This window comes from Podarcis raffonei, chromosome 7 (assembly GCF_027172205.1).
Source record: "Podarcis raffonei isolate rPodRaf1 chromosome 7, rPodRaf1.pri, whole genome shotgun sequence".
NCBI classification, from domain to species: Eukaryota; Metazoa; Chordata; class Lepidosauria; order Squamata; family Lacertidae; genus Podarcis; species Podarcis raffonei.
This window is the reverse complement of record NC_070608.1, coordinates 35,347,795-35,375,075: the sequence shown is the minus strand read 5'-3', so window position 1 is coordinate 35,375,075 and position 27,281 is coordinate 35,347,795. Positions and strand designations below refer to the sequence as shown.

Sequence of the window (27,281 nt, the reverse complement as noted above, 5' to 3'; positions counted from 1 at the left end):
CACAAATGAAAACAAGCATTCAACAATCTAAGCCCCTGAAGCCTTTATTTTTAAAATGATTTCAAAGTTCAAAGAGAGATGCTCTAAATGCTACTGCTGAACATACAGGTCATCTGTCTACCTCATCTTTGTGGTGGTGTCCATTAGGTTTGGAATATTTCAAAAAGTGAAAATCAGGACAAAAAAGTTGTTTAGCTTTTTTTATTTATTTACAAAACCTCAAATAGAAAGGTAATTTGCCAAAATATACCCAGAGAGAGTGCTACATGGCATAAAAGAGGTTTAGACTGTTCTGCCAGTAAGTAAGTGCTAAATTCTTATTTCCAAATAAATAGCCCTCAGCAAGTACTGTGTGCCTTCAAGCAGGTAGTCCCCAGCAACACAGTTTATTGCCTCCCCCTCCATACCTTGTTTTCCTCCTGATTTTCTCTGAACAGTGTAATTATTTCTACTTTAAAATACTAAAGGTTCTAAAATAACAACAACAATAAAGGTTCTGGTTGGGGTTGGTGGAAGATTTAGCACAGGATATTGGGACACCATTACAGTTTCCAGACATAGAATGAGAGGTGCAAAAAGAGAACCCCTGTATTCTACAATTTATCCCTTTTCCTCCTGAAGTGCAAGGTATTCAGACTATTCCCTACCCCTCTTCTATGCAACCCTGGGATCCTGCCCACTAATTCTGTTGTGTAAAATGACTCAAACTGATACAAGCAACCTTTCAAATGCCATCTCACTGCATCTGAACAATAAAAATAAATAAATACTCTGAACAGTTTGTATTCAGAAAAAAATAAAGAAGAAACATCTTCAGAGTTTTGCCCAAAACTCTTGAGAGACTTGAGCATTATTTTTTTTCCTGGCTCCAACCCAATCTTTTACAATGAATTCATCCTGGAGTCGCTTTTTATTATAGGCATTAAAGTTGTGACCGAGAGACTGAAAATACTACATTCTGCTCTGGTATTTAACAAGCTGATTTTGAATGCTATTAACCTGAAGATGTCAGCTAGCTTCCCAACTTTGAGCATTCAGGGTAAACAATTTAAGATTTCTTTAAAAATTAATTAATATTAATTTAAACCATCTGTCCACCATCTGCTATTTTCAGATGAAAAAAAAATGAGCTGCTTTTTTGTGATCTTCACTCCAACATTTTGCAAAACAATTCCCAATTCTTATATATTTAAATATCAACATAATTTCAAGTGAATAATCTTTCCAGGATGGGCGACTATTCTAGTATCACCCCTGTTTTGAATGCACTTGCTTGGAATAAGGTCCTATATGTTACTAATATGAGCCCCTAAACTGCACTCCCCTAGGAAATATCTGAAACAATTTCCAAGTAAATTTGTTTAGGACAGAGCTTACAGTATCTTTATAAACACTTGTTCATTGCAAGTACATTCAAAAGCATGCAATACAATCCTGACAAATAAAGTGTCAGGACATCAACACCTCAATTACTCTGCTGCGTTTTTGGTTATCACATGCCAAAAAGTGAACCCCCAATTTTGCAAAGACACTGCTGAAGTCAACACAGTGACTGAAATGAAAGAAATAAATTGAAAAATGCACTTTGCTTATAAATTTAATATGGAAAAGTAATTGCATGCTGAATCAAATTTAGTTAATTTACAATAACAAAGCACCCACTAAAAACCCTTTCCCAATCATTACTTTAAAGGAAGAATGGGGGGAAAGAGAATACAACCCACAAGCATAGCATTTGGGGACAATCTCTCTGCACAAAGTTCCACAGATCAAATCCTTCATTATAAACCAATTACATGAAAAGGGTAAGGCTACAATCCTACATACTCCTGTGTAAATATGTCCAGGATATTTCTGCATGGTCAATTCATTTCAATTCATTTAAAGGCTTTGATCAGAATTATACCCATATGGTTTATAATTGTATTTGTTTTGACACTACCTGCCGCAAAGAAGCAAACTTCACGTTACCCCAGCCCTAAATTTGAAAGCACAAGACATGTTAGGCGCAAGGCCTGCTGGACTGAGCATGTGAATAATAATGCCCACTGAACTCTGTGAGTCCTGCCTGGCTCTCAGGATTGAAGCCAAACCATTCTGGACTAGGCAAATCAGCCTGTTTAAAACAGTCCTTTATATCAACCTGACCATTCTGCTTTGCATTACAGAATTGAGTGGGCATCACAATAATCTCATTATTGCTTTTATTTACATATAAAAACCTGTCACAGCAAACACTAGATACTGTATTTATTCCACCCCAAATAATTTAATGAAAAATAATTTAATTAATTTTAACAATTTTTAAAGCATTTTAATACAGTTATACATGCATTTTCCATAGCTCAGGGTGATTCACATAAAAAGAAGTAACATAAAAATGAGCCCAAGAAATAAAAAGCTCACACAAACATAACTTAGCTGTGCTTATTTCTGTTGGCTGCAAAGACTTTGTTCCACTTCCCACCAGTAAACATACATAGATGAAGATAGATTCTCTTTCTACATTTACTTGAAAATAAGCCTATTCCTTTCAAGCTCATCCTGACACTTGGCCAGTCCAGTCTCAGCCACAAATACCTCAGAGGAGCTCTGTTTTGTGCTTTAAAACTCCGAAATCCATCACCGCGAGCTCACAAGCCAGAGTACCCATCTGACTGGTTGTGGGAGCAGGTTCCCACATCTGCCAAGGAGCTCAAGGGATCAGAGCACAAGTCTTCCTAAAAGCAGCCTGCTTTCTGTATTAGATCCATTTATACTAGGTCCACAGTGACAGTTTAATGAAGTTCCCCTTACGAGTCTGGCAATGTCTGCTGATGCTAAAATCTCTTCTCCCCAGTGGAATATGAAGAGACATGTCTGTATGGGACAGCCATGTAGAAACTCCTTACTGCCTAATAAGCAGAGTCAGCTCTTCTATTTAATTGCATGAAAAGAAGAAAGAAAAGAAAGAAAGAAAAGCCACTTCTAATCCTGGAGAATAAATGGTTCTTAAGGGGTTTTGTGGTGTGTGTTTTTGTTTCTGTTTATTGATGCTGCTCATTTGCTCCCAAACCTCCGACTTCTGCTACAGTTTCTATTACAAAGACTTCACAACCGCTAGTTTGTATTGTAGCTTTGTAGCAAAAAAGCATAGCGTGCAAGATAGGAAGAACGAAGTCACTGGAGAATCCTGTCATTTTGGAAGTCGTGCAGCAACACTGCATATAGCATATAGCTGTAGCTATATAGATGATAGATAGATAGTGGTACCAGAGCCTGCAATAAACCCAGATGCCAACTTTGCTGCCACATATACCTGGACAACACCATTACTGGCCCCAACAACACCAAACATACAATCTCAGGACTATTTAATTGCTCATCTTCTAACATTGTGTATGCCATCAAATGCCAACAGTGCCCTTCAGCTTTCTATATTGGACAAACAGGCCAAACCTTACGCCAAAGGATAAGTGGACATAAAACTCACATCAGGAATCACAAGACAGAGAAACCAGTAGGAGAATACTTCAGTCTCCCAGGACATTCTATACAAAATCTCAAAGTAGCTGTCTTATTACAAAAGAATTTCAGAAATAGACTGGAAAGAGAAGTTGCTGAATTGCAACTTATTACCAAACTTAAGGGATGCAGGTGGCGCTGTGGGTTAAACCACAGAGCATAGGACTTGCCGATCAGAAGGTTGGCGGTTCGAATCCCCGTGACGGGGTGAGCTCCTGTTGCGCGGTCCCTGCTCCTGCCAACCTAGCAGTTCGAAAGCACATCAAAGTCCAAGTAGATAAATAGGTACTGCTCCTGCGGGAAGGTAAACGGCATTTCCGTGTGCTGTTCTAGTTCGCCAGAAGTGGCTTAGTCATGCTGGCCACATGACTCGGAAGCTGTACGCTGGCTCCCTCAGCCAATAAAGCAAGATGAGCGCCGCAGCCCCAGAGTCGGTCACGACTGGACCTAATGGTCAGGGGTCCCTTTACCTTTACCAAACTTAAAACCATGGAGAGACCTGGTCTGAATAGAGACATTGGATTCTTATCTCATTATACATGATAAAGCTATTTTTAGCCATCTTAACCATTGCTTTTTCCTGTAAGACCAATTGCAGTCGTTAACAGTTGTCAACAGGTTTACCACATCTATCAGCCAATCACCCATTCCCACCACCCTTCTGAGTAATACCCTTCCCCACCCTCTCACTATATATAAGGGTCTGGTGACTTCAGTGTATCTGAAGAAGTGCACATGCACACGAAAGCTCATACCAATAACAAACTTAGTTGGTCTCTAAGGTGCTACTGGAAGGAATTTTTTTAATTTGTTTCGACTACGGCAGACCAACACGGCTTCCTACCTGTAACTAGATAGACTGATAGATGATAGATTGATAGATGATAGATAGATAGATAGATGATAGATAGATATAGATAGAAAGATAGATATAGATGATAGATGTTGTTGTTTAGTCGTGTCCGACTCTTCATGATCCCATGGACCAGAGCACGCCAGGAACTCCTGTCTTCCACTGCCTCCCGCAGTTTGGTCAGACTCATGTTAGTAGCTTCGAGAACACTGCCCAACCATCTTGTCCTCTGTTGTCCTCTTCTCCTTGTGCCCTCAATCTTTCCCAACAGAGTCTAAATATAATGGAATGTTTGGCATGGGCTACAGCATGATCAAGTAATATTATATACACTGATGGGGGTTTTACTGTTTTAAATGTTTTAGCAACTACTGTTTTAAATAGACTGATCCACAAGGAAATTATGCCAGTGTGTTCAAATTCAAGCTGGCCTATTCCTGAAGCACTTGATAGGACCTGTTCCCTGGCACAAAGCAAGCTAAACTTGGAAGTAAAGTCTCTATGGTTGCAGAAAGAGTTACACTTCAAGGGAAAAAGGACAAACACTCAGAGGATGAACTACAAAATGGCATCCTCCTCAAAATGGCATCCCCCCAGCAAACAAGGGTTGGGTGAAGATCTACATCAGGAACAAGCAGAGAATAAATTTCTATGTTGGGAGCTGCTGACCCTGTGGATCCTGCCACCTGAGGCACTCACACACACATCCCTCATGACTGGGCCAACCCTGCTTCAGGCAGATACAACAGCAAAGGTGTTTTAAAAATATCAGTGGACAAAGCACACTTTTGTCAAGGGGGCTGTAATGAAAGGTTTGATTTATGCAAAATATGCAATAGGTTCATCACAAATACTGCACATGAGAAAAGAGGCTCCAGTTCATGAATGCTTGTGCCAACATATATTTGTTACTCTTTTAACAAACCACAGGACTCTTCAGGAATGCCAGCTTGGCCCTGTGACTGTGGGTGTCCAGTGCTGTGGGTGTCATGCAGCATGCATGGCCCTGGCACCAAAATTTGTGGGTGCCTGGCCCCTTCAAGGGGAATTTTGTGGGTGCTTGGGCACCTAGGGCCCCAGGGATTTGGCACCTATGGGGCTCTTGGTTGCTTTTCTTATGACAGATTAACGTGTCTTCCCCTTTGAGGTTCTTTGCAGCATTTCGACAGAGGCAGACATGGCTTTATGACAAACAGAGCAAACTTTTAAGATTTGCAGCGCTGTCATGTACCTGGAGGATCAAGAAGTACAGGTTGAGTCTTTAAGTACCATGGTATAGAAATGACAGGGTTTTTTTGGAGGGGAGATAGGGAAGATGATCACATTTATGTAATAGTGGTCTTATTAGGAAGATTTTGCTGAACTGCTGACAATGATGTACAGTAGCGATTCGTTGGAATGACGTTTGGGGAAAATGATTCTGCTGCACCACCACACAAAACCAATTAGAGAACTATTTTCTGCGACAGGTCAGGAATTTACATTGTTTCTTGTGGAAAGATGTGCTTTTTAATTTCTTTATTAAGATGACATCCATGTCCCTTGAGACTTTTCGGGATGACAATCATTTGCTCATCACACGGGAAAGTACAATCAGTGAAATCATGTTACCAGTCCAGGGCAACGCCAGAAACTCCAAGCATCGTTCCACATTTTCCAAATGAACTACTCCGGGAACCAATAATTAGAACAATATATATTGGCAGAATTTTTTGACAGGACCTTTAGCTACACACCAAGCAGAGAAAGTAATGATAGAGCATACACATCAGTACTGCTGTAGATTATTGGATCGTTCGGTATATGTCAATTTTGCCAATACAAAAAGACATCACGAGATGCTGCGTATATTGGTATTGGGGGTCATGATGCACAGTGCTTATTACAGCAGTAGATTTGCTTCTCTTTCTCCTTTATGGGCTGGAGATATTCAGTATTAACAAAAACCAGGAAGTGTCACAAAGTAATAAAAACTCTGATGTTCCTGAGAAACAATACTATCTATAACTCAGTCTATTCTGCTCACTATCTCATGGCATCATAATGCAACACTTTAAAAAGTGACTTGGCTTAACAATGAGATATTAAATAATTATGTTTGAAATTGTAACTATACAAAAAAAGGAGGAGGATGCTGTCACACCTATCGTGTGTTTACATCATTTCTTTCTCTCACTTGCCTATATTAAAAAGGAAATGCTACGCTTGGGGATTTGGGGAGGTGGAATTGAGTTTCTAAAACAAATTTACTGACCAACATTTCATCATTTTCAATTAAAATTAATTTAAAATAGTTTATTAAAAATATGTTCAGAAGTAAAAAATGTTTTTGTTTTGTCCGGATGTCAATTCTTACATTAGATACCTTGCTGGAGTGTTTATTTAGCAGCCTGATGAAAGTCTGACAAGCTGAACTTCGGCTTATATTTTGCAGATTTCTTCATTGCTTTTGCCCACAACATTATCTGCCCCCTTTTCCTCCTCACAGTCTCTCCACAGGAGAACAGATGTGGAGCACCCAAGGGACCATTGCTGCCTCCCCCTTCTATCCACAAAGTCTGCTTCCTCTAAATCACTAAATTCCCCACTACCATCATTTTGTGCCCACCAAATCAAAGCACTGGATTAGTAGACTGCTTATTTTATGATGCATGTTGTATATAGAGTTCTGTGTTCCCTGTGTAATAAGCACTTCAGCTGCAACCCTGTGCAATGTTAGGATGCTTAAATTCCATCGTTGTCAGTAAATTTAAGCAGGTTTTTTTTGGATTGCAGCTCTGATCTTTAGAAATAATAAAAAAAGCAAAGTCCCAGTTTGCAAACCTAGGTGCACCCTCGCTTAGACAGTAAAACCTGTTTAACTTTGATGCATGATGGTATGTAACTACAGAATTGTGTACAAAGTAAAGATTACAGAGATAGGAGCAGCTCCTGTTATCCGGCATTTATGAAGATGTGTGTTCAGAGCTATGGGTCATTGGAGAAGTAGTTTCGCTGTTCTCATTCTAATGAAACAATGAATTAATGTGTCAATCACTTTTCTGTGCTACTGTCAACTCCACTGTAAAAAATTAGACAGAAAGACATTTTGCTTTTTTTTTTTTTAAAAAAAAGCCATTGTCTAAATATGACCTAGCATTTTCTGCTGTAGATGATGTAATTTATCACTTTAGCAGAGAGCGGAATGTAAAGAAAATACAGATAATTCATGTTTGGTAGACCAAGTATACAAAATATATTGTGTATCTATACATGTTATGCATATGTGGTGTATACATGCAAATACCTAACTATAAAGTTAGTTTTGCTATTGTGCTCTGCACTGCTATTCGTTAAAGAGTACAATACAAAATAGACTCAGTGTAAAGGTAACTAATGGCAAATAGCATAAAGCAGCCATGGGCTCTATTCAAACTGACCTCAGCAAATCATACCTCCTCAATCTTCAAAGGCCTAGTGCAGGCATGTCCAAATTCTGGCCCGGGGGCCTAATCTGGCCCACCATTTGGTTTAATCTAGCCCCTGTGGCAGTTCAGTTTATTTATTGGGTTAAAAGCTCAGCAACTTTGGAGAAAAATCCCAACAACTTCAATCAACAACTTCAGTCGGCCCTCACGCATGTTCACTTCATCAAATCTGGCCCTCTTTGAAAAAAGTTTGGACACCCCTGGCCTAGTGGAAGAAGTACATCTTCACCAGCCTCTTGAAAGAGCATTGAGGAAAGATACAGTGGTACCTCGAGTTACATACGATTCAGGTTACATACGCTTCAGGTTACATACTCTGCTAACCCAGAAATAGTACCTTGGGTTAAGAATCTTGCTTCAGGATGAGAACTGAAATTGTGCCGCGGTGGTGCGGCAGCAGCGGGAGGCCCCATTAGCTAAAGTGGTGCTTCAGGTTAAGAACGGACCTCCAGAACGAATTAAGTACTTAACCCGAGGTATCACTGTACTCTGCACTGAGGAGACTGGAATCTCAGTGAGGCGATTACTCCCAAGTTTCTCACGTACTTAAGCATATCTTCACACACTCTTAAAGAACTAAATGTGTTTCTCACCAGCAAGGTAGACGGTAACAACATCTCCGTATTTCTGTTGCAAAGATAACAAAAACTTGGTAGGGTCGTTTCTAAAATTCAGGGCTTCTCCCAGGAAAGGAATCCAACCATTTATTAAGGGCGCCTCTCCTGGTCTCCTGTAAAATAAATAAATACATAGAAAGCATCGTTAATTCATTTGCCTAAGGAGATGAACATTTCATAATTTTCTGAGTTGGGTGTGGAGGATCTAGTCCAAAGCTCTTTGTGTTTCCAGGTCTGCATAGGAGAAGTCCTATGCAAGGAAGAAGCATGTATGGGGCAGCCCCACAGAGGAATTCCCATGTGATTGTGGTTGTTGCATATACATCAAAGCTTCTAAGAGTGCCATAAATCCATGGATTGGGTCGATTATCTTCAGTGTAAACACTGGAAGAAGAGAGAGCTTGATTCTCTAGGGGACCAAGTCAAGAGGGGGAATATAACTGCAGTTATCCCACAGCTCCTTTTAAAAATCTATCTGCATAGACGTACAAACCATACATGTTAGATTTTTTAAATATCTGAACATATAAATTTCAATGGGATTAAAACAAATATCCAGCTTGAATACAATTAAAATAGAAATGTAATAGCTAAATAACACAATAGCTAACAATCCCGAGTCATTAACAAGTTCACAACGCAAGCAACATTTGTCTCCTGAGTAGCCCTGCTTAGCTTCCTGAACCTGATTTTTTTCAAAGATGCCAAGTCTTTTATAGAAAGGATTAAAACATATATATAATGTATTAAAAAGCCTCTGATACCATAGTCCCATCTGGAAAAGTGACTTACACTACATACAGAGCAACTCAATTTGATTAATCGCAAGATATTTACTAGCTTGAATCTAATCAAAGATTAGGGATCACAAGCATCACTAGTACCATACATGGCATGAAAATTTATGTGGCTGGATTAACCCTATCATAGCCTCTCATAAAATGGCAGATTTTTTTAAAAGAAAAAAGAAACTTTTTACTTACTATTGTTATTATTTAGTTTAAAAAACCCTTGTGATTGAACAATATAGGTGAAAGATGAAACCCAATATTATTTCTATTTTAAAAACTTTGGTAATCAATTAACTAAAACAAAAATGATTTAATAGATTAATTCTGCATAAATTTGCATATGAGAAACACAATAGTTCTAAGGAAAATGTACTTTGTGGGTGATACAAATAATCATAGAAGATGCATTATTTCTTGTTCACACAATTCTCTTTTAAGATGGCATTTCACAATTAGAGTTTCAGTCAGTACTTGTAGTAAAAATAGAATTTAAGCAAAATTTGTTACCCAATTAATTTGGGGCAGCTTTCTAGTTGAGCAAAATGGCTAAATGAATTGATAGCTCAAATCAAGCTATTGATTTAAACATTGCTGCCCTAAATATTTCATTAATATGTAACTGTCAGTGTACTGGATTTTGACAATGAAACAGAGAACAGCTCTGCCCCAATAAGGTCACAATATATAGTCTTGAGAGATGGGGAAGATGGAACGGGAGAATAGAAGAGACACAGCTATTGAGATAAAAGTGAGCAAATTCTGTTACACAGATCTAGGTCTTGTCCATTACAGATGAAGACTAAATATTAAGAATAAGGTTTCAAAGGGGTGTGGAGGGAGAACACAAGAACTGGTAAACTAACTGCCAGGTTTGGCTCACCAAACATTTAGGGAGTACCTCAGAATATTTTTCATTTGGGTGGCTGTGTTTTAAAGCTGACTGTTGACTAGCAGATGCAGGGGAAAAACAAGCTGTTTTGTTGTTTTTGACACTCTGAGTTTATAGAGCTAGTATACTAGAAAATCTCTAGCAGTTACTGTCTGTTGATTTGGCACAAATATTGCCCTGGACACAGAAAACTTGCTAATGGTTAATTCTCCGTGAAATGACAAAATCGAGAGAAAAAGCAGAGAATAGATGGAATCATCTCTGCCGCGTTATGGCAGCCCACATCCGACCTACAATTAGTGTCTCACAGCTACTAACCTATTCAGATGGTATACCTGTTATTCCTTTTGGGGGAGCGCCAGTGGCCAACATTCGCTTTCGGACAATACATTGCTCAAGTAACATCGTGACAAATCCATTTAGATTGGCGGTTTGTCATATTCTAATTTAATGCACCTCGTTTCAACCTCCCTGCTCTGTCATCCGGTCAAAAGCTGTATTCTTCACGGGCTTTCCACCGGGTAGAAAAGACACAGCTCAGAAATCCAGGAGGAAATTAACTTAATGCTCCAAGTCTGGAAGATCACATCGGGGAGACATCTTGCCATTGCAAAGACGTGAGGGTCATCGTTTGCTTCAGACAAGTTTAGCTCAGCAGAGATAAGCTTAATACTGTAAAACAAGGGGGGCCTGAAACAAAATATGGTAGTGGACTCACTTTCAGTGCTCACAACCAGTAAGTCATACCCTCTCCCAGGACACTCCATTCTCCCCCACTTCCCTTCCCTGTTTCAGTATCCCACTACCACCACAGACACACAGCACTCTGTGGCCATTGTCCAGACTAGGTTCTCATGGGCCTTCTTTTCTTCAATAGTTTCCTCCTCTAAAATCTTTGGGGTTCTCTTGTGCATGCTGATATCCCTCTCTTATTTCTAGTACAGTGGTACCTCAGGTTAAGTACTTAATTCGTTCCGGAGGTCCATACTTAACCTGAAACTGTTCTTAACCTGAAGCACCACTTTAGCTAATGGGGCCTCCCGCTGCTGCCGCACCACCAGAGCACGATTTCTGTTCTCATCCTGAAGCAAAGTTCTTAACCTGAAGCACTGTTTCTGGGTTAGTGGAGTCTGTAACCTGAAACGTATGTAACCTGAAGCGTATGTAACCCAAGGTACCACTGTAGCTCCATTTTTCGCTACAATCCTGGCAGCACTCACCGACCGAGATTCACTATTAGGTGGAGCAATACTATGACAAGCTTTGCATATTTCAAGAGGAAAGTACAATACTGGTACCGCTTATGACCCATAATAGACTGATAACAGAAATGCATCTTCATTTCTGTCTTTGCTTAGGAGGATAGAGGTCATTTTGATGACTTATGGCTCCCTGCCAACTGAGCCGAGATGGCATGCTACTATATCAATAATATATTAATATATTAGCCTTCAAGTGTGCGCGCTAGAATTAGATGTTTCACTGTACAAAACTTATAAAACACATCTGGACTGAGTTTCTTATGGCCTCCTATTATTCTTATACTTCTTTTAAAGTATAACACAAAATCCATGTATTTAATTTAGCTGGCTAACAACATCTGCTGGCCCATGTTTTTGTTAATGTTGTGAAGGTGTTGGTTCTATAATGGGAAAATACTCTGAAGAAACAGCCACAATATGTACCAGGTGCAATAATTTATTCCCAGGGAGCATTGACTAGAACATTTCTAAAACAGGCAATGCTAGCCTATGCATATTTACTCTCAAATAAGTGCCACAGTATTTAATGGAGACTTTTCCCTAGTAAATCTGTTCAGAGTTGCAGCCCTCCAATGCAATGTTTGCTTCTACTCAGATGTAAGTCTTACTGTATTGTGTGGGAATTACTCCCACATATTAAATTTATAAAATTTGTATACCACTTTTCAGCCAAATATCTCAGGGCAGTTCACAGCATAAAAATACAAGATAAAAACACAAAATACATAATAAAAACAAGAACAAAAAACTCCAGAACAATAACCTCCCACCCCAGCACATTATAAAGGTTAATAAGCAGGATGGATTGATCTAATTTAGTCACTGGCCAGAGTTAGGTACATACTTGCACCAGAAAGCAATTTGGGAAATTCCTCTGCAGAACTATATTTTATTGATCTATTACAGAGTAGGGTTTTTTTTTATCATGATGCAAGTATAGAAGTCACTACTCAATACAGTAATCCTCCAGATGCTTCAAACTCCATTGCCCATCAGCCCCAGCCAGCATGGCCAATAGCCAGGGATGATGGCAATTGTAGTCTAGCAAAATCGAAAGGTCACCAGACTGGAGGGGAAGGCTGTAACAGAGATAGAGACAGGGCTTACAACATTTAGTACAATATAAACACGCATGTATTTCCTTCTCAGAATTGATATGTCACATTTATTTATTTACAGAAGTATTTATATACTGACCTCTCATAAAACAGCAGGTCAGTGTGCAACAGTGTGCATAAAATAAAATATGAAAACCATTAAAATGGCTGGCTCACGAGTCAAAAGGCTTTAAACAGCTGCCTAGGCCTGTTGGCATACAGAAGACTTCAAGAAAGTCAAAAGTGAAGATGCCTGGTGATTATTTGCTGGAAAAGTGTTCCATGGCTTGGGACTGGTGACACTAAATGCTGGACTTCTGCTTGAGGCCTGCCAGGTCTCTGTAACACAGGAGACAACTAACAGCCCTCTTCCAAATGATCTCAGTGATCAAGCTGGGATAGAAAAGCTCAGGAAGTCTTTAACGTATCCTGATCCAGATATGTCCGTATCTGCCATATCAGCTGGTAAAAGACACTCCTAACCACACAGCTCACTTGGGCCTCTGACAACAACTATGCATCTAGCAGCTATGTACCTAGAATCATAGAACTGTAGAGTTGGAAGGGACCCTGAGGGTCATTTAGTCCAACCTGCAAATTTAGAGAGAGTGCAACTCCCTCCAATGCAGGCAACTAGCCAATTTTCCAGTTGCTTTGATGCATGTCTAAGATGCTGAAGTATTTATAGCTCAGGGCTGTCCGGGCAAATAGTTTTATTAAAGATTTTAGAGCTTTATGGAAACTATTTATTTGATCTGTGTAGATGGGCCATAGCTTGGCAGGAAAGAATCTATTCAGGTTCAATCTCTGGTATCTCCAAACAGGAAAGACTCTGCTATCTTTCTTACTTACGTTTCATCACAGAGGAAAAGGTGTTTGTAATTCACTTCCAATATACCGTATTTTTTGCTCTATAAGACTCACTTTTTCCTTCCTAAAAAGTAAGGGGAAATGTGGGTGCGTCTTATGGAGCGAATGCAGGCTGCGCAGCTATCCCAGAAGCCAGAACAGCAAGAGGGATTGCTGCTTTCACTGCGCAGCGATCCCTCTTGCTGTTCTGGCTTCTGAGATTCAGAATATTTTCTTTCATGTTTTCCTCCTCCAAAAACTAGGTGCGTCTTGTGGTCTGGTGCATCTTACAGAGTGAAAAATACGGTAATTCTCAGAGCAGGAATTGAACAGGTGAATTCTTCTCATGGAATATAATACATCATAAATGCACAACACCTGTAGTTGCCATTCATGAACATAAACCTTCTGTTTAATAATGTCTGTTTACAGCCAGAAACAGACATATAGTAATCTCTTGTTTGGGATAAACATTAATCCAGATCTGTCTGCAAATTGTCTACAATACATATACACACATTCTCTCTCTCTCTCTCTCTCTCTCTCTCACACACACACACACACACACACACACACACACACGTTCATTACTTATGATAATCTCCATTGTGGCCTGTTCTTAACCTTCATTCTCTTGCCTGTCCTAAATCTAGCAAATCCATTCGTGGCGAGTGATGATTGACATCTGCTCTTAACATAACTTTTGCAGTATGAAAAATAATTGAAACAGCCCGCCATGGAGATGCCACCCTGATGGGGACCAGTGATATCTCTGAATAGTTTTCAGGAGGAAAAACAAGAATGCAAAGGGCCTGAAAAAGAGTCAGTAAGAAGGCCTTTCCCTGGAGAATATATTTTTCCTTTTACAAAGTGGCACTGGCATCACACAGGTTGAAAAGAGCTGGTGGAAAAGAGCACTCTTGTGTAGAATTCCAGTTCAGGAGGCAGGCAAGGCATTTCCTCTCCTCATCAAAAAATGATGCAAACATAAATCTAGCAATCTAGAGTATTTTTTCCTCTCTTTTAAAAGGGGTATGTTTGGGGTGGGGGCAATGCACTGGTACAGATGTATAGCAAAAGCTAATGCGAACATGTCAGAACAGTTTGCATATCTTCACTCACGATCATAATATTTAAACAGCTTCAACATGACATGCAGAAAGAGTCCTGAGGGCTTCTAACATTATTGAACACCTGGGACTGTAATGTGTACAATGAACCCAGAGGCTTTATGCCCCAGAAAGGTACGCTATAGAAACATGGTGCAAAGCCTTTTGTTTTTTAATATGATATTTTGGAAGCATGGACACTGAAGAGAATGGATTTTTAAGCAGTGGACAATGCTTTGTATTTTCTGAAATGTATCTGTTATGTAGTAGTCAAAAAGGACATAATGTTATGCTATGTTTCCTTACGTATCTGCTAGTGTGTATCACAGAATCATAGAACTGTAGAGTTGGAAGGGACCCCAAGAATCCAACCCCTGCAACGCAGAAATCACAGCTGAGGAATCCCTGACAGATGGCCATTCAGCCTCTGTTTAAAAACGTCCGGTGAAGGAGGGCCCAAAGGAGTCTGTTCCACTGCCGAACAGCTCTCAAACATGGGTGTAGCCAAGGGGATGGGCGGGGGGGCAGCTCCCCCCCGGATCAAGTATAGTGGTACCTTGGTTCTCAAACGCCTTGGTACTCAAACGCCTTTCTTTTCAAATGTTGAAAACCCAGAAGTAAGCATTCCAGTTTTCAAATGCTTTTCGGAAGCCAAACATCTTATGCGGTTGTCGGCTATTGTTTCCAGGACACCTGCACCAATCAGAAGCTGTGCCTTGGTTTTTGAACATTTCAGAAGTCAAATGGACTTCTGGAATGGATTCAGTTTGGCGCTTTTGTTTTTGCTATTTATTTTATGCTTTTGTTTTTGAGGCTTTTTACATTACAGTCATACCTCTTTTTGCGACCGCTTCATGTTGCGTTTTTCAGGTTAAGAATGCGGCAAACCCTGAAGTGTTTACTTCCTGGTTTCGCCGCACGCGCAGAAGTGTTCTGTGTGGTTTGCGCATGCTCAGAAGTGCTCTATTGTGCTTCACATATGCGCAGAAGCCGCGCTCTGGTTGTGGACTTTTTGGGGTGCAAACAGCACCCCGGAACGGATTGTGTCTGCAACCAGAGGTACCACTGTAATTTGTTTTTGTGGCTGTGTGAAACCCAGTTCAGCTACTGATTGATTGATTGATTGATTGATTGATTAATGGTGTGACTGCAGAAATGGAAAAAAGCCCCCCCCCCCCAAATCCAAAGAATGACTGTCATCAGTGCAGGTAAGAAAAAACATTACCGGTAATTTTAATTTTTATCACCTACAATACTGTCTTGTTTATTTTATAGTACAGTACACTGCTTATTGCCTTTCATTTTATGGATCAATGGTCTCGTTAGATAGCAAAATTCATGTTAAATTGCTGTTTTAGGGGTAGTTTTTAAAAGTCTGGAATGGATGAATCCGTTTTGCATTACTTTCTATGGGAAAGCATGCCTTGGTTTTGGAACAGACTTCTGGAACGATTAAGTTTGAGAACCAAGGTATCACTGTAGAACAACAGAAATACTTGACTAACTGACCAATCACGTTGGTTCTCCCCATACACAAAAGTCCTGCCCCACCATCAAAGTCCTGCCCCCTCCTCAACAAAAATCATGGCTACGCCCATGCTCTCAGCATCAGAAAGTTCTTCCTAATCTTTATTCAGAATCTCCGTTCTTGTAATCTGAAACCATTGGTTCAGGTTTTGTCCTTTGGATCAGTAGAAAACAATATTTTTAATCATTTGATATTATGAGATATATTTTTGTTGTGCATCTCCTGAAATTCAAGTAGGATGAAGGATGGTATATAAATGTTTTAATGAATAAATGTGTTTTTTAAAAGGAGGGAGGAAGACACACTGGTTAACACCTGATATTTTGACAAGACCCTGGAAAGCAGCTGGAAGGTGTTTAAAAGATACTTGCAAAAATATATCGAAAAATCAGAACTCCTATTAGAATAAACAAGTTTCGTTTCAAATATTGGAATACTAAATAAGATGGATAACAATGTGTAATAGAAAAAGAAGTATGAAATTAGGTTAAAGGTGTGTGAAAGAAAGTAATAGAAGTGGAAAGAAATTGCAATTGAGTAGATTGGAAGTCTAACACAAAGGGTGAGGGGTGGTGGATGGTGGTGGGAATTATCTGTGGGATTGAGTGTAGGTATGTTGTAGGTATGTAGGTATGTTGTATGTAATGTATGTTTGTATGTTTGTATGTGTATTAATGTTGAATTATTTTAACAATAAAAATTTATTAAAAAAAAAAAAGACAAGACCCTGGAAAGCAGCTTACTTGATCACTTGTACCTCAGAAGTGATAATCTCCCATCTATTGGTTAATTTTAGCATGTGTCTTGTCTAGTTGTATTAGAAGAAACGAGTTGGGGAGGAGGGGGAAGGGGGAATCTCGAGACAAACATGAGGCTAAGAGAAATGGGCAATCCAATAATAATAACAAAGAGCAATGGGGAAAAAAGTGTAAGTTGCATTCATTGAGTTGGAGTTAACCTAAATTAGTCACACTTCAGTGTGAAATCATGGCTAATTGATTTCAGTGGGGATAAGTGTGATTAACTTAATAATTAGCAACTGATAATTATCTATATATATGCATCAAGGGCCAGCAGCATCACACAGATGGTAATAAAAGCTACAAACAATGCAACAAGTTGCGCACCCAAAATCCTACTGAATAGCGCAAGCACAGCACCTCCAACTAATACAGCAGAAAGTGCCATGTGTGAAAGTTTGTGCTATATTAGGAACAGGGGATTTCATTTTCTTGCCGTGTCTCAAGACATGGTCTGAGGATAAACAGGCAGGCAGTTTGCTGCAGTTAAGTATGGCATGCTCTGTACCTGCATGGGAGACCCCATGCATTAACCACCTCTAGTTCCATGATGGAAGAAAGGGTGGGAAATGATGTCCTAAATAAATATGAATATTTGCATCTGTAATTATTTATTATTTAGATTCATATTCCAACCCTTACCTCAGCATCTTACAGTTAAGGTATTAGTAAAAAGAAATAAGAAAGAAAGAAAGAAAGAAAGAAAGAAAGAAAGAAAGAAAAGAAATAGGACTGTAATTTCAACTGGTTTAACCTGAGAATTAAGGACACACTTGTTTATTTTATTTTATTCTAGCCCATTTTTGTTTTGGTGTGTTAGGCCATTTTTAATCATTTATCATTTCCTACTGCACTAACAATGAGCATTAGCTTTTGGTAATATGAAAAGTTATTTAAATTTAGTTGATTTATCAGTTCATTAGTTTAAAAAAGTCAGCAATTTATTATCGTAAAATACTTCAGTCAGAAAATAGTCCCAATAAAAGTGAATGCCCAATCAGCAATGTTGCATCTATGCATGTTAATACCTGCCTGGGTTGTGGTTGATAGAACATATGATTATTTAATTCATACAATTTTCCAGAGGGCAGCAATGACAGGCAGCCTTTTAAATTTCCAACTATGCCTCTGGATGGAGTGTTGTTCCATATCATAACTGGAAATTAAAATACTCACTTCCCATTGTTCAAATAAGTTTGAGGGATGGGGGCTACTAACTTAGAAAGGGGCTTGTCCAAGGGCACATTTTGAGGGTCCCCCTCAGATCTGAAACCACCCCTTTATTATAGTCTGTGAAATACAGCAGCACCTTCATTCATCTAGCTCCTGTTTTTCTAATCTAGGAACATTTATTCTGCTTATGCAGAAGGGCTATATATGTTTGAGAGTCTAACTCCATGCGTGCAACAAGATGCATTTCCAAGGATGCTTTTTTCAGTTTTCTCACTATTCGCCTCCTGAACCTTTACTTTCCCAATTGCCCTCTGCTGCCACTTTAAAAAGTTCTGTACTCATTTTTTTATTTCCACCCACGGCCACTTTATTTTTAGTCTGCACTCTTGTATGATTTGTAATTACTCCCATCGGAAAAGACAAACATTTTAAGTGTGTTCAGAAAATATGGATATACAGATACAGTGGTACCTCAGGTTACATATACTTCAGGTTACATACACTTCAGGTTACAGACTCCGCTAACCCAGAAATAATACCTCGGGTTAAGAACTTTGCTTCAGGATGAGAACAGAAATCGCACGGTGGCGGCACGACAGCAGCAGGAGGCCCCATTAGCTAAAGTGGTGCTTCAGGTTAAGAACAGATTCAGGTTAAGAACAGACCTCCAGAACGAATTATGGTAAGTACGTAACCAGAGGTACCACTGTATTGGTTCTAATATACAAGGCCCTATGCTGCTCAGGAAAACCAGGTTACTTGAGAGACCGCCTTATACTTTATATATCCAGTAGGTCACTGTGGTCTGCAAGAGACCTCCTTAAGCTCCAAAGATCTCAGAAGCCTGTTCCACAGTAACTTGGAGCAGGGGTTTTGGCATTGCTGCCCCTGTTCTTTGGAATAGCATTCTTGCTGAGATTTGACAGGCACCATTATCTGCACTTCCCAGAAACAACTGAAGACATTTCTGTTCTAACAGGCTTTTCCAGATGGATGACAAGGTCTCTGCTATGGGTGTCTACATGGCTCATTCCCTTCCCATAGGTTTCAGTGGGAGGCCAAAGACCAATTTCCAGGGCTGGTGCAATTTGTCTCTTTTCTTGGCAAATGGGAAGGCAATAGATCCTCAGAATTTTAGGCCTCCCCTGATCCACCTCTAATGGTTATGGGGTTGCTCGTGCGTAAGTTGCCGCCACTCCTGGGTAGGTGGCCTGGTTAAACCTTTCCTGGCTGGACAGCCCCTCACTTCGTGGCTGCTCAGTCGCTGGCAGAATCCGACAGTGGGCGTTTCTTCAACCTTTTCCAACATAAAAGTTGTTTGACGCCCAGTCTCCTCCTAGCCTCCCTGCGCGGAAGCCTTCTGCGCAGGGTGGGCGTGGGTAGCGGAGGACCTGTGCTCTCTCCGCTGGTGTCCAGTGAAGAGTCTCGGAGCCTGCTCTCCGCTTCCCCCATTGGCCCCCCTCCATCCCTGGTGTCGCACTGAATTTCTTCCCCAACAGGAGACCTGCCTCTCTCCCTGCTTGGCCCCTCTCCAGCATCGTCGTGGAGCCTCTCCTCCTCCCTCTCGTTCTGATGGCAGTTCCCTGACACCACCCAACACCCTTTTTCAGAGCACTGATGGTAGCTGAACTTTCTGCTGCTGCGGTGAGGAGGCCTCTAGAGTCAGGCCTCCTCCTCTGGCCACAGATTTCCTACTCGATCTGTAGAAAGGGGGAGTCTGCAGGATTCAACAACCTCTTTCCAGGAGCATAGGAATCCTCCCTAAATTACCAACAAGAGGTACTATCTTCATTGATGGTGGATGCATGCTCAATAACAGTCAAGGAGTGGAGACGAAAGGTGAAAAGAAACCTAGGACATGAACCACTTTGGACGAAATGTGTGAGGAGCCAAAAAATGCACATTATGACTTTATGTAATAGTTTTATAGATACATGATGGCATGCTAAACTAGCCTTGAGCCTGAGGCAGGTGCTAAATAATCAGTTCTTGCACCATCATCTCAATTTTTCCAATCAATTGCAAGGATGAAGAACATCTGTTCCATAGGCGGCATGCTTCCTTCAAATGCATGAAAATGGGGATAATTTTGACAATGAATTTAAGGATGATTGGAGGGACTTTATTGCATATATACAGAAGCAATGTACACAGGTTAATACATTAGCAGATTTAATAATAATAATAATAATAATAATAATAATAATAATAATAATAATTTATTATTTGTACCCCGCCCATCTGGCTGGGTTTCCCCAGCCACTCTGGGTGGCTTCCAACAAATATTAAAAATACATTAAAATGTCACACATTAAAAGCTTCCCTAAACATACTTGTAAAGACATTATGACTGGACAATAAGTAATTTTAATGATTTTGTAATTTAAAATGGACATGTGGTATGATGATAAACAATGGAACCAGGGAAGGGAATAGGGGGAAGTCAACTATTTTTTTTCCTATGTTTGAATATGTATTATTGTTTTTATTTTCTGTTGTTTTTGGAAAATTAATAAAATATTTTTAAAAGAAAGGAACAAAAAGAAAATGGGGATAATTTAATACCAGCTGGAATTACTAGTTAGTCAGCTTATGGATAGAGCCACAACTGGCTTGCCAGAAACAATGCAAACTAGAGAACTAAAATAATGCCATTGATGTATAGACTTGTCTTCATTCATGATCAAAGTGGCCTACAGTTATGCCATTCTAAAATATATCCTCTTCACAAACTTAATAATGATCTGATTTAGATTATCCCTGCTTTTATTTGATATGTGAGTTGCTCAGAGAGGGCTATATCCCAAACTCTACCAAACCAATAATCAACCAAGGGAGGTGACTTGTATCAGGTAAGGATATGAATCACCCTGTGATCTCGTGGCCCGGGTTGTTGGATCTCGTTCGATACACCAACTAGAGCCAGGTGCCAAAGGCATACTGTTAGAAGTTAAGAACAGGGGTGGGGTGGGCAACTGAGTACATTCTGGGCCTAGGAATTCATACCAGAACTCACATGAGCCCCTAATTCTTTCACAAAAATCTTGCCTCCTGGTTAGCTCAAGCTTTCTTCTTTTGACCATATTCAACAAGGCCAGCATCACTCCAAAGGAAGAGAGCTTGTTATCTTGAGTCCTATTGCACTTTCCAGATTGCTTGCAGACCTATACTGTCCCTGTGTGAGATGGTTGGCTAACATCCCTGGCCCACTAACTGCACTCAGGGGCAAGTGATTAAGCACCCCACTGGCACATTTTCAGTATCAACTGTCCTTTCAGAAGCAGGTTTCCATATTTAAGAAGGGGATAATGTGACCTACGCCAGCATGAACAGTCCAGTTTGCAAATTCTCTTTAAAAAAAAACACACAGCTATGACCGTCCTTAGCTAAGCAAGGTTTCTTTCATTTAGATATCTCTTGCATTCTGACTATACATCAGAAAGCCATAGCAAAAGGGCCATCTGCACTCTTTTTTTAAAAAAGCGATTGCTTTCCCAAACACCCTCACACTCATGCTACAATACTAGTAATATCTAAATTAATCTGCAGCAATAGGCAGCACTGAAAGATTTATAATTTACAAGACAGATAACACTGCTTCTCAGAAATTGTGGTCGCTTTTAAACGGTCCGTGCTCCAAATATTTTTCCTTAACACATCAAGAATGATAGAAGCTTCTTTTTGCTGTCAAAGTGATCAAAGAGAGATTGAGAAAGCATCTATAAACAGATGCTGCCCAGTGACAAACCTTAAAGAACAAGATTGCGGGGCCAGATGTTTGAGTGACCTTCGGACTACAGAATATGTTGGCATGGTGTTGATTTAGATAGCTGTTGGCAGGGCCTTTCGATCTGGCAGATGAAAGAAAAAAAACCTAAACCTAAATTATGGAAATATTTCCCCTCTTTTTCTCTTTCCTAACTACAAAACCTGAAACTACTGGTCAGTGGGGCTGATGGCTGTCAAAGAAGTTGAATTCACCACACAACTCTGCCAGTAGGTATCACATCAAAAAGGAGTTAGCTGAATGAACACGGACATCTCGAGGCTGTGCCATTTTACATCCCCCTCAACTTTCAACAGCTGTTTCTTGAGTGAATACAGATGCAAATTAATTATACAAAAATGTTTTACATTTTCAATATTGAAAACCATGTAAAGCAACAGACACTACATAATTGCAAATCACTATAATTAGTAAGTGGGTATCTACCAATAGTCAACATTAAAACAAAATAATACTCTTATGATTGTTGAATGATATATAAAACCTAAGCTGAACTTTCAGCAGGTCCTGATGAAGTGCATAAAATAAGAAATTTTGCCTGCCAATAAAAGTTTTTGGGTTGCCTCACATATTTTAGATCTTCATTCTATTTCAAAAAGGTTTCTTCTAGTTTTCAGTGCATTCAAAATTAATTTTTATATTTAATTTTGACCTTTCTGAACTCAGGTTCCGACATTCTCTCCAGAACTAACTGCTACAAATTGCTTGAACAAATATAGAAAACAGAAAAGGTTTTGCTTTGTAACATTAAATGTGATGGAAGACTGTGCAGCTCTTCTTACGCTTTTAGACGTTTTGTCACTTTACCTGGAGAAATATACACTGCTTATTCTGAATTGCTGCTGATGTCCAGCACTTGTCAAAACTACTCTCTGTCAAGCATTTCACAAAGTGTTGCAAAATGACAGATCAGGATGTCTGAATAGATGGAGCCCCAGGAAAAACAGAACAGATAGAAAATTCATGACTCTAAACTACATCAAAGCGACTTCTGTCAACATCATGTCAAAAGAAGAAGGGGGGAAAATGAACTGTTCATTTTAGACAGTTTTAAAAAAATATTATATAAACACTTTTTCAAGTATGAGCTAAGTGTAAGGAAAAAATTATCTTCACATACAGTATGATATCCCATATGTGCCAAAAATACATTTGATATAATCTAGGAATAACAAAAATTTTACAAGTAGATACTGTCTGGCAGTTAAATCAGTGACATCCAAAAGAAATGTATGAAGTATCTATCAGTTGAAAATAGGACAAACCATCTGTCTATAAAGAAACAGAAACTCTCTAGCCTGTGTGTTAGCTGGATTCTCAGAATCCCTTCTACAGGTTTGCTCTCAATGTGTCAATTTCCCCAGTGCTCTATTTAAGGAAACTAACTGAGCAATCTTTTGATATTAGCAGGAAACATTACAGATATTTTTCTTTAAATTATAGCATTCCCAAATTATTTTTGGTCCTGTTTATTTATTTAAAACAAAGTTTCCTAAAGAGCTCTCGACTATGTGTTAGCATGGCACAGGACCATTTAACTTCAGAGACTGGGCAGGATCAGGGCGTTCCATTTGTTTCTTTAGAAAGCGCTCTCTTAAAATGTGCAGTCCTTCATATTTAATATCCCGTTAAAATTCAGTTCAATTAGAACTTGCAATTAACTCACAATCATAAAATAAAGCAACAGCGATATAGTAGCTTAACACAGAAAATAGGCCACAGCATTAATCACACTGAGAGCTGATGAAAACATCATAAAGCCTGAAAGAACAATGAGGTTTTGGCTTGATGGCAAACAGACGTAAGATTATGTGCCAAGCAAGTGCTTCTGGAGAAAGAGTTCCACAGGTCGGTGGGAAAGCCCTCTCTCCCATCATCAGCTGCCTCAGCTCACAATGAAGAAAGGGGCTTCTGAAGATGACGCATGTGGGAGTAGCTGTTCCTTTGAGTTAATCTAAAACCTTTGGGCCTCCAAATGTTGGAGGACTTGGATAACCTCAAGCTCCAGCCAACATAGCCAATGGTCAAGGATGATGACACCTTGGAGTCCAGCAACATCCTGAGAACTACAAGGTTTCCCATCCCTTATTTAAGGAATCCTCTTTTCCTTTGAATCCAGAATTCATATCACACATACATGGATAAGAACCTTTGCCTCCAAATGGTAAAGGGTTGAAAAGGGGGGAGTAAAATTATTCTCACTCACACACACACACCCTTAAATACTGCTCCTAGTTCTGCAGAAGCATCAATGACAGGAAAAGCTCTTTCTGGTTGCCTACTTCTCCACAATTTCCCTTGGAACAATGCTCAATGATGACACAGCATCATTCCCAAAGAATTCAGTAGTGTGTGTGGCCATTAGGATAGCCTATATTAAACCCACCCCATGTGAAACTCCTGGTTTCCCCTACATTTTTTCCCTCTCTTCCTGAAAAATAGCAGAAATATATCACTCCTCCCCAATTTTACTAGTCACCAATGGGCATGAGAAAAGACAGATCATTTTCGTTCAGCCCTAATCAGTGCCGGATTTACGTATAAGCTAGACAAGCTATAGCTTAGGGCCCCACTCTCTTGGGCGCCCCCAAAAAATTTATAGGAAAAAAAACACCTGGATGTACATTTCCAAAATATAAGATAATAAACAAATAAAATAAAACCTACATACAGCAACAGTGTTTTGTGTTGTGTAGGCTCCCATGATGTAAGTAACGGGCCCCGCCTGCTAGTCTGCTCCCTAAAATATCACTGGTTTGCTCATTTCTATATACAGGGTGCCTACATTCTGCATGGACTGGTTGCATGGCAACATGTACAAATGGCTTTAGATACCTATTAGGTCCATAAATTACCATATAGCATATATTCAACACAAAAAACAGCGACAATTTGTTGTTAACAAGGACAGCTGGACATATAAAGGGCCCCATTACCTTCAGTAGCTTAGGGCCTCATCAAACCTAAATCCAGCCCTGGCCCTAAGATTTGTTATCAAAATTTGAAGCCTTTTATTTTGTAGCTGGGTCTTCTCTGATGAATGCAGGCTGTGATTTAAAGAGTTCCCTGCCAACATCTCAACATGCTCATTCATAATCTGTTGATTTGCATCTCCAAGTAGCTGTGCTGATCGGGTTACAGGTAGGTAGCCGTGTTGGTCTGCCATAGTCGAAACAAAATAAAATAAATTTTAAACAATTCCTTCCAGTAGCACCTTAGAAACCAACTAAGTTATTTATTGGTATGAGCTTTCGTGTGCATGGTATCTGAAGAAGTGTGCATGCACACAAAAGCTCATACCAATAACTAACTTAGTTGGTCTCTAAGGTGCTACTGGAAGGAATTTTTTTAATTTTTAATTTTTTAAAATTTATTTTATTTTGTGCTAATCTGGAAAGCCTTGTGAGCTTCAGGAACAAATGAGGGTGGCAAATAACCAGGTAGAGAGGTTTTGAATAGCCCTAGTGTGAAAGCAAAAGACCACTTTTGTATCCCATCCCGCAATAAGCAGTTTAACTATCTCTTAAGGGTTATACACACACACACACACACACACATATCTATAAATCCCAAATAGCCTTTGGGATCCAGAAGAGCTTGGGACATGTTTCTAGTCATGGGTTCACAGAACTCTGCTTGCTTATAACAATACAGAAAATAAACCACCTTGTAAATCACTTTTGGGTTTGTTTTTTTAAAATCAAACATTGTATAAATTTCATTAAATAAAATAAGAAAGAAAGAAAATTGCAGAACCAAGACTATTATAGTGTCTATGGGACAGTGTAGACTTAACCACAGCTAAGAATGGGGAAACGGCTTGCATTCTCTTTAAAAAAACTAAAAACCCAACACAAAATGCCTGTTTTCAAGAAATCAGTCTCTTTATCAAATGATTTCCTCTAGGTGAGCTGTAGGAGAATGCTTCCCAAGAAACACTGAAGAAAATCCCTTGCCCCAAAGAATAATTCTCTAAACCTTAAATAGCTACTTGCACAGCTGTTTGCACGTACGTGGCCTGGTTCTCCAGCTGTTTTTGATCCTCCTTTGTCTTCTTACATGCTCTTCCCCCTCCTTCCTTTTAATTCCCCTTTCAGAGAGAATGAAGGTTATCATTATGCGAGACTTGTGTCAGAGGCCAACTAACCATAGTCTGTTTCAGACAAGAGTTTGAACCTATGGTTGGAAAAGTGACTTTCAAACACAGGTTTTAAAATGGAGATGGAAACCTACTTCTAATCATGGTTTCAAACTCAGATTTAAAGCAGGAGCCTTTAATTCGCTCTACATATTATTAAAAAAGAGAGGGAGGGGATTTAAGTTGGGGAGGGAAGAAGGAGAACATGAGTGAGGGGAGGGGGGGAGGATGAAAGAGGAAGGGAAGAAGGAGGTGGGAGGAACGTGGAAGCCAGAAGACTTGAGAGGCCTCTTGGGGAATAGGAAGTCTGCAGAGAACCAATGGCACACACGTTTCCTAATTGCCATCTGAAATATGGGACCCATTAGCCAGAAAAGTTTCATTGGATTCAATACAGTGTGAAATATATGGTTCCAAGCTGTTGTTGTTGTTTAAAAAAAATGCTTTTTGGGTGCCCTGTTGAATGTGTAACATGTGCAAGCATTGCTGTCTGTTGATCCTTGCGTATGCTCAGAAGGACCACCGTTTTACTGTATGCAGAGCTCAATATATCTTGCTTCCTACTTATGAAAAGATGTTTATTACCTGTAACTGTACAGAGGTATGTGCTTCGCAGCAGCAGAGATTGGTAATAAGCCTCCTTTTCTCATTTACATTGATAGCAAGCATTAGTGAAGATATATGCATTTCATTTCATGGTTCAGAAAGAACAAAGTATATGTATATGTGATAGCAGTGGGTGGTTAATGAAATGGTCTGACAAACATAAGCTAATACATAAGCATACCAGAATGCGGACAAGAACACCTGTTCCCGCTTCCCAGACTTGCAATTCTTAGAGAAAGTTACTGTATGCAGGAACTGAAACTGCTACTATTTAGACATCAATATGCTCCAAGGAAATTTTAAGCCTTATTTTTTCCAAAACACTAAAGGAACAGAGGGAGGGGGGATTTTTAATGATATGAAATCTCTTTTGCTCGTGTCCTAAGAGTAATGAAAACTTCACACATGCATGAAGCTCCAGTAATTATTTTAAACTGCCTTCTGTTGTCCCCCTGAGGAACACGGTGGTATTTGTTTGATGCAGTTTAATTAGTGTCAGGGTAATTAATGCTACGCTATCTACATGAGATCAAAACCCTTCCTTTGTAACGTTCTAGTAACTAAGAACCAAGGCAAGGCATAGATTTGAAAATAGGGAAGGTAAGATAGGTAGGAGAGATTCAGAAGAGCCAGCATGTTAAAAACAACACTCTTGACTCAGACATCAGAAACTATCCATAGGGGGCGCAAACAGTCATGTACCATTGCTGTGCAGGTACCATTCATTTCCATGGGGCCGCCCACTCAAGCCCCACTGAAAATGGACAGGTTGCTTGTCGACATCCACATTCATTGCTTTCAAACCCATGGC

The 27,281-nt window shown here is 39.6% G+C and overlaps 1 protein-coding gene across 1 annotated transcript in view; it reads right to left on the bottom strand.

Annotated features, from left to right (window-relative positions):
* LOC128417409 (cytochrome P450 7B1) overlaps positions 1-27,281 on the bottom strand; it is a 98,854-nt gene that overhangs the window by 15,018 nt on the left and 56,555 nt on the right. The window contains exon 2 of the mRNA XM_053396032.1: positions 8,418-8,554. Within this exon, the coding sequence (XP_053252007.1) occupies positions 8,418-8,554 (137 nt within the window). The remainder of the gene's footprint in view (positions 1-8,417; positions 8,555-27,281) is intronic.